The 9199-nt window shown below is 31.0% G+C and overlaps 1 protein-coding gene across 1 annotated transcript; it reads left to right on the top strand.

Annotated features, from left to right (window-relative positions):
• Positions 1–3160: 3160 nt before the first annotated feature.
• LOC120123673 (receptor-like cytosolic serine/threonine-protein kinase RBK1) lies at positions 3161–6283 on the top strand. Its single transcript, XM_039142512.1, has 8 exons — positions 3161–3430; positions 3513–3911; positions 4731–4988; positions 5143–5297; positions 5402–5481; positions 5574–5709; positions 5792–5941; positions 6024–6283. The coding sequence occupies exons 1-8, from the start codon at positions 3418–3420 to the stop codon at positions 6180–6182; spliced, it is 1350 nt and encodes a 449-aa protein (XP_038998443.1). The 5' UTR covers positions 3161–3417; the 3' UTR covers positions 6183–6283.
• The last annotated feature ends 2916 nt before the right edge of the window (positions 6284–9199 follow it).

Here is a 9199-nt window from a genome sequence, read left to right as displayed (position 1 = left end):
ATAAATAAGTTTAATCTTAATTTCAAAAAAAATTTATAGGTCTAAATTAATTTTTTTGAAAACTTTAAAGGTATAAACTATAATTTTTAAAATTTTTGGGGACCATGGCCCCGTTAGCCCCTCTTTAATTCCGTCCATGTCTGTTTACATTATGTAACTTTTTTAATTTTAAATCATTTTAAAATTATTAAATAAGTAAAAATATTAACAGTAAAAATGATAAGATATTTTAAAAAAAATCATAAAGAGATAATGTCAATGTACATTTACAAAAACGAGTTTAGAAGAGATACTACTTTATTATAGAGATGTATGTAGTCGAGTATATAAAATTTTGAGTCGAGTCTAGTCAAATTTTTGAATTTCTGTTTAAATTTAATTATAAATATTTATAATATTATGATATTATTTTATTCAAGTTTAAATGATTTTTTTTATAATCATGTACAATGCATGTGTACTTCTTTATATTTTTTCATATCTTATATACAATTATGATATAGAGTCGAGGGAGTTAACTCAAACTTGAAAAATCAATCCACTGATCACTAAAAAATTTGAGTTATTCGAATTGTATTTTACAGCTAGATTTGAATCTGAAATTTTTTAGAGTAGAGCCGAATTTTTGAAATTACAATTTGAAATTAATTCGAATAGATTTGAATCGAAAAAAGCAATTTTTCGAATCGTCTCAAGTTTTTCTAGCCGTACCCATTCCATCCACTAAAATTTTAAAAACAAAGCATATAGTACAATTATTTTTTTTGAACAACGACAATTGAATTTCAATAATAAAAATGAAGAAATCAAAATTACAACGCTTCTAAAGAGAAAATTGGAGACAATTCTCACCAAAAACTCATACATAAAATAAAAATATTAAATCTGAAGATACGAAGAGAATGAAACCTTCCAAACATCAAAACAATCTAGTAACCTTCATAAAACTTCTTGTCTCTGTCGAACAAGACATTTTACGATGTGATAAAGGAGTGGTGAGCGAACCAAACGATTTGACAGACTGTTTCGCTACACAATTCAGATTATATCAACAAACGACCATTTACAAAATATGTGATATGACAATACGTGTCCATCGACAATCTAATCAGAAAACAAATATCATGGGGATCTTTGTGGAAGCATCAACACAACAGCAAAAGTATGAGAAAAACTTACCGAAAATCATAAAGAGCGTGTCACAAGAGCAGTGAAAAAACGTACCACAAGAGTAGAGAAAAACGTGTCACGATGATAGAGATTCTTATTTAAAAGTGAAAAATCAAGAAAAAATAAAGACATAATACGAAAAATAATAAGAAAAATAATAATCACTGACAACGGATAACAGTATTAAAATTGATATCGTTATCGTTTAAACAAAAAAATGAAAAGAAGACGATATAAGAATATTGAGAGAAAAATTAGATTAATTAAATTATTTAAACATAGCAATTATTATTTAATCTTATATTATAAAATTCCCGCCACATAAAAATTCATTCCGTTTATAATACCCAAAACACCCTCAAATACGCTTAAAATTTACCAACCGTAGGTCGGTTCGTTAACTTTTCTCCCATCCTTTTGCGAGCGTTAGTTGCGCCACAAATCTCGAGCAGTAAAATCAACGGTCAGGATTTCGTCGAAATAAGATTTCCTACCCAAACTATTTAAAACTTTTAATATGAATTCCTAGGACTTAAACTGTAATTAAAAGGAATTATATTATTTTTAAACATTTTGAGTTTGAACCGTTATGCATATAAGGTGCGTATATTATCGATAATTAAAGAAGATTTTAAAAATATATTATCTTTTAATTACACATATTATTCAAAAAAATTAATACTAGTTATTATTTTAATTATTAATAAAAATACGTAAAAAACATTTATAATTTAATTTAAAAATCATAAAGTAATATTAGTTCAAAAATACTATTCTTTTTATTATTAATCTAGATGATTACAAGTAGCATTATCTGTTTTAAAGACTATTAACCATATAATTAAGGATGAGCATGAGACTTGAACTCGATGAATTCCGACCTGACCCGATCAAGTAGGGTTTTATTTTTTTTAATTCGGGTTTGGGTCGGGTTGGTTTTTTAACGGTGTCGTTCGGGTCGAATTCGGGTTTAGGGTGAAAAATACCCAACCCGATCCTAAAAAAATAATTTTATCTTATATATTTAGGAATAATCACAATAATATTAATCTATATATTATTTTTTAATTAAATCACTGTTTTTATTGAATAAAAATAATATTTTTTATTATTTTGGGTCGGGCTGGGTTCATATTTTATTTCAAAAATTCGGGTCGGGTTCGAGTCGGGTGGAAGATATATATTATGCGGGTCTGGTCGGATTTTGGGTGGATGAGTTATTGTTCTCGGGTCGGGTGGACTAAAAATCCGACTCATGCCCATCCTTACATATGAAAATAAACATTCAAATATCTTACAGTCGCTTGTGCTCGAATTCAAAATATTTAAGATTAAAAATCATCCCTTTAATTACTGAGATAAATTAATGTGTTGTTCAAAATCATTTTTAAACATTAACAACACACTAAGATAAACATTTGTGCTATTCAAATTTTTATGGCACAAAGACATCGAAGGTGTCTCTGTACTTTTAAAAAAAATCAATGTGATCACCATATTATTTTTCTCTTAATGTGACATTTCAACTTTGAAAATAAATCTAATATGGCAATTTGACCAACGTTTTTCACCGTTAATGTTACAATGTTAACGTAGCAGTCCAAGGTGATTGATAACATGGCTGATGACATAGTAGATGAGTTAAATTGGTAACTTAAATATGACGGATAAATTGTCACATCAACACCATAAATTATTATGTTAGCACTGTAACAGTAAATGACAAAAACATTGGTCCATAGATTATACTAATTTTTTTTTATATTAAAATGTCACATTAAAAAAAAGAAATAATACAAGACCAACATTAATTTTTTTATTAGTACATAAATTTTGATGCTTTTTATGGATTTTTATTTTAATAAAAATTTGAATGAATTTGTTTTAAATAAAATATAAGGAAACGTGGGGGCAAGAAAAGGGAATTCAATATAAATAAGAGAGATTCTAAATCATTGCCATCAAGCTGCAGGTTTTCAGCTTTGCCTTTTATTATTTGATGTCTCTAGGAATTATCAACTTCAAAAGATGTATCATTCTTTTCTTTGAAAGCCGGTCCATCTAAAATTCTTTGGTTACAAGCCAGTCCCCAACAACACCCACGCCCCCATCTCGAAACATGAAAAATATAACTTTATTATGCGTTTCTTGTGAGGTTTCCCATGCTTGTTGAAGCATCCAATCTCTCTTTTTTAAAAACACAAATTTTCCCACATTTCTTTCGAGTACTCGAAAAGCCTTGCATAAATGGCCATGGAAGGTACTTGAGGCTTCTTCCTACTTGTTCTTGTTTGTTTTTTCGACAGTTTTCATGAAATGGGTTTTTGTTTTTGTTGTTGCAGAGACGGTTGACTCAGAGAAAAACCCAGAAAATGATGAGCAATCACCAAGGTGTGTGTTGGAAATACCCGTGTTGGGATCAGACTATGATACCAGCAGCTGCAGCAGCAATTCCAGTTCGTTTTCTCCAAAAATAAAAGGGAATAAAGATTCTTGTGGTTCGCAATGGAAGAATTTGATTGGAAATATTAAGAAGAAATCAGCCAGAAGTTTCTCTCTTGTTCCTTTGCTGGCAAGTTATGATATCTCCAGGAAGAACTTAAGGAGGTTGAAACTGGGAAAATTTAATGCCTCCGAGGAAGAAACTGTTGGTGCTATTGATTTCATGGAAGTTCCTAAACCATCTTGGAAGAGCTTTAGCTTCTACGAGCTTGATTCTGCTACTGACAATTTCAACCCTGGTAAGCAATTTCATTTCAAGTTTGAATCTTTTTGCCCTTTCGTTTCAGCTTTCTGTGATATTTTTAATCAGAGTTGAGATATTAGATTCCTAGTTTTGTAGGAAGAAGATCGTATCGTGTATATATATATACACAACATAGAACTGTTTTAGTTTTATATAGATTTAAGACAGATGGACGATGATCGAGATTATAAGTAGTGAATGTGAAGATATTTACCTGAAAAAAGAAAAAAAAAATCTCAGTCTATCTATTTTCACTCATGCCCGTAAAACTAAAGAGTTTTACATTGTGTATGTGTGTGTATTCTTAAGTTTCTTTGGGAAGGGAGGGGTCCAAGTGTTGAAGTTGAGAGACACCAGATAGGAAAAAAAAAGGTTTAGTATTCAAATAGAACACTTTTCTGTGATAACTGATTTGAATGAGTTGATCAATAGATCGAAGATTGGTGGTTATACGAAAAACGTTGCCGCTTTAGCGGACGTTGTTTTGGAAAGTTGTGGTTAGTCTTATGATGAATTGAATCAGTTTCTTCAATATATGGTTTAGATAGATGAATCAATCTTTTTCAAGTTGGATAATTTTGACTTCTCATATTAGATTCTAAGTACAATTTATCAACTGATACATCAGCAGCCTGATGGTCAAACTTGCCTACAACTGAAAGCAACTTAATGGTTTAAAGATGAGCAGATTTGGACTTAATGGTTCCCCTTGAATCACGAGGACATGAAACTGACTGTTGACTTGAGTTGGCTTTTCGGTGTTTTCGGTTACGCCGATGATGTTTGTTTCTAACTATGACTCGAAAATTCGCAGAGAATTTGCTCGGAAAAGGGGGGCATGCGGAAGTGTACAAAGGACAATTATCCGATGGTCGAATTGTAGCGGTGAAGAAGCTAGTGAAGAACGAGAAAGAAGCGGAGGATAGAGCCAATGATTTCTTGTCGGAACTTGGGATTATTGCTCACATTGATCACCCGAATGCGGCTCGCTTAATCGGATTCAGCATCGATGGAGGCTTGCACTTGGTCCTTCAGTTTTCACCTCATGGAAGCCTTTCTTCAGTTCTTTTTGGTACTATATATTGGTTTCTCTATTAGTATAAGTGGAAGCAAGCAAAGAGTTGAATCACAATGGCTGCAATTCTGTTGGCTTAGTATGGTGGTTATACTATCGGATCAACCATTGCCTAACAATCGGACTAACGGGGAAATATTCTGCTCTGCAGGTTCACCTGAGCACCTAGACTGGAAGACGAGGTTTAAGGTAGCCACCGGTATCGCAGATGGATTGAAATACCTCCACCATGATTGCCAGAGGCGTATCATACACCGAGACATTAAAGCCTCCAACATACTGCTTACCGAGGATTTCGAAGCTCAGGTGCTTTTCTTGCTCTGATATATTTGTCTTTCCATTTTTAGTGGCTCGAGTTAATACTATTCGGTTGAAAACACCAATCTTCTATATTTTGCTTCTCGTTACAGATATCAGATTTCGGTCTGGCGAAGTGGCTCCCGGAAAACTGGCCTCACCGTGTCGTCCATCCCATTGAAGGAACGTTCGGGTTAGGCATGGAGTTCCTTTCCCTTATTCAGTCAACTTCTTGGTGGCATTGCTGATTTCATAAATTCAGGAACGTGAGCCAAATGTCTGCAGGTATTTAGCTCCGGAGTATTTCATGCATGGGATTGTTGATGAGAAGATCGATATATTCGCATTCGGAGTTCTGTTGCTGGAGATACTAACAGGTCGACTTGCGGTCGATTCAGCTAGACAAAGCCTTGTGATCTGGGTACATCTTCTGCCCGAACTCGTTCAATTAGCAAAAGCATTTCGAAAAAAAGATTTGAACTCGTTTTCCACTTCGTTTACAGGCAAAACCGCTCCTGGAACGAAACAAAGTAAAGGAACTGGTAGATCCTAAACTGGGAGACGATTACGACCCAGCCGAAATGAAACGCGCGATGTTAACAGCTTCCATGTGCATTAATCACACAGCCAACATGCGTCCAAGCATGATGAGGGTACCAAGCAAATTTGAAGCCATCTCCTTTTGTTCCCTTTGTTTTCACATAAAGTTAATGCCGGAACCGTTGCGATGTTCAGGTTGTGAAGCTGCTGAAGAACGAGGAGAGTCCCGTAGAGCGCGACTGGAAATCTCACGGTGAGAAAACAGTGATTGGGGACTGCTTTGATCTGCAAGATTATAGTCGAACCAGCTACCTAAATGACTTGAATCGTCATATGCAACTGGTTATGGAGTAATGCTTGTAGTTTAAAAATTTGAACCAAATATAGTATGGACCTGCAGGGGTGGGTGTAGTTGATCAAAAAATCTATGTCGAAATACTTCTGGAAGTGCTTTTTGGTCCGAAAATCCGTTTTACACGCAAAAGCAATCTCAAATAGATGATTTTCAGCTAAAAATTCACATATGAAAAGTGATTATTAGCTCAAATTAAAAAGTGCTTTTGGGTCGGTAGCTACAGAAAAAGAAAATTTACTAAACAATCATATGAAAGAATTTTCAAACTGGAAATTTCATCTAAGCTATTACCACCTAAGGATAGGCATGAGATCTGAATCGAGGGTTTTGATCATATTCGATCGAGTCGAATTTTAAAAAAAAGTTTCTGGTTCAGTTGGATCGGATTTTTTAAGGTTATGTTCTGGTCGGGTTTAGGTTTATGATGAAAAATACCCGACTTTATCTCAAAAAATATAATTTTACATTATATATTTTAGGGATAATTGTAATAATACTCCTTATATATTATTTTCTTCAATTAAATTTTTATTTTTATTGAATAAAAATAATATTTTTTAATAAATATATTATTTCGGGTTGGGTCAGATTAGATCAGGTTTGATTTTATCTCAAAAATCGGGTCGGGTTTAGATTGAGTGGAAGGTGTATATTTTTCGGATTGGGTGGAGGATTTATAATTTTTAGTTTGGGTCAGGTAGATCGAAAATCTGACTCGACCCATGTTCATCCTATTACCACCTTTAATTTGTCAATAACTCTAAATTTCTGAATATAGGTACTTGTATGCTTTTATAACTAACGTCCTAAATATGCTTAAATCCAATTTAGTTATTATCTAGGGTAAATTATTTTAGACACCCTTTAATTTCTGTCTATGTATTGAACTTGTTTAAACTTTAAATTGATACGATTTTAATACTAAACTTTGGTTTTATTCGTAACTAAATCATTGAGTTTTGAAGTGGTAAATGGAGTATTGACGTTGTTGTTTTTTCTTCTTTTTTCGTTAATTTTAGTTTGTCTATCGATTTTGTCATCAAACTTTAAATTGGTTTAATTTTAGACATTGAATTATTTGATCATCGTTGATGGTCGGTCAATCACTTCACTGATCATCATTCGTGACAAGATAGGCATCAAAATGTTCACATTTCACTCTCTCTTCTTCTCATCGGATTGATTTTCCACGAACTTGCTCAAAATCGATGAAAATAGATCTAAATGTTCAACATGTTAATATTCCAATCTACTTCGATTGTCGTTGGACGAGGCTAGTTTTCAAGTATGTTGTTCGAGTTCTCGAAATAATGTTTCTCATTGTTCAAATCTACGAACAATCACTCCAAACCCCCAAATCTAAAATCATATATATATATTTTTTGTATTTAGTTTCACGAGTTAAGAGATTTCATGGAAATCTAAATTGACTAAATATTAGAGGACGATAAAACGAGCTTATGATTCTTTAGAATAACCAAGATGCTAATGAACAACGGTCGATGAAGAGGTCTAGGAAAATGTAACTGTGAATATTTGATAAGAATGATTAAACATGGGGGAAAATGAGTTTAAGAAATATTTTTGGTAAATTACATGGGTGACCATTAAACTATTACCATTTTCATATTGATCACTGAAGTTTCGATTTGATCAATCAGACCACCAATTATTTAAGTGCTATAATCAGGCCCCGGTCGTTAATTTTTAACAGATGTGGTGATGTGTCAGGTAATAAAATTGGCTTAATTATATAGTTGGTCCTTAATATCTACACATTCTATCAATTTAGTTATTATTTTAATTCAATTAAATAAATTTAACGTAATAAATTAATGATTCAATTAGGAGGTGATACATGTCAATATATTATTGGAAGATTTTATTTATGAATTTTAATTTATTTAATTAAATGCTTTTTCTATCCAATCAAATTGAAATAAAGGGGACATATTTGCATTTAAGGAGAATTGAAACAACGTAAGGCAGAAAGACTGAACAACTAGGTGCTCAAACCACTAAGCCAAAGTCCTCAATGGTTTAAAAATTACAAGAAATTGTATTAATCATTTAAATTTTTTAACGGTATAAAAAAGAAATAAAAAGAATTTCGAATTTACACAAATTATAAAATAAAAGAGTGTTTATACAATTAAATAAAAATAATATTTTATTTATATTTAAATACATTATATATATTATAAAGTGTAATTAATGAAATATTTACAATAAAATAAATTTAAATATTTATATTTTAAAACTAAATTTAATATTTTATGTATTTGTTTTTATAATTTTATATTTTAATACCAATTAAGTGGTGACACTTGTAAATTTTAAAATATAAAACCTTATTAAAAATATTAAATTTATATTTTTATATTTTTTATTTAATATTTTTATGAACCATTTTTTTTATGTTTTTAAATTATATTTTAAATTTAAATTTTAATAGATAAAAACTTTAAATTTGTTTTTATTGTAAATCTTTCATTAATAACGCTTTAAAATATTCGATTTTTTAAATTATTTATGTAATATTTTATTTTATAATTTGTGTACATTCTAATTCTATTTTTTTTCATTTCTAATTTTTTTTTTATCAATAACAAGCTTTTAAATGAAGAATACAATTTGTTGTACGTTTTAAACCATTGGGGACCTTTTGCCTGTAGTTTTGGGTGCCCAACTACTCATCCTTTCTCTCTGATGTTGGTTTGATTTTCCTTAAGTGAAAATATGTCCCCATTATTTTCACTTCAATCGAGTGGTGAGACTTGTCACCACCTGATTGGATAAAAAATTATTTAATTAAAAAAATTAAAATTTGTAAATAAAATCTATTACCTCCTAATTGAATGTTTAATTTATTAAGTTAAATTTATTTAATTGAATTTAAATAGTGACTAAATTGATAGAATATATAAATATTACTGACAAATATATTAAAAATTAACGACCAATGACTTTATTAAAACATTTAAATAGTTAGGTGGTCTAATTGATCAAATCGAAA

This window comes from Hibiscus syriacus, unplaced genomic scaffold (genome assembly GCF_006381635.1).
Source record: "Hibiscus syriacus cultivar Baekdansim isolate YM2019G1 unplaced genomic scaffold, ASM638163v2 tig00110402_pilon, whole genome shotgun sequence".
NCBI classification, from domain to species: Eukaryota; Viridiplantae; Streptophyta; class Magnoliopsida; order Malvales; family Malvaceae; genus Hibiscus; species Hibiscus syriacus.
This window is presented reverse-complemented; position numbering and strand designations above follow the sequence as displayed.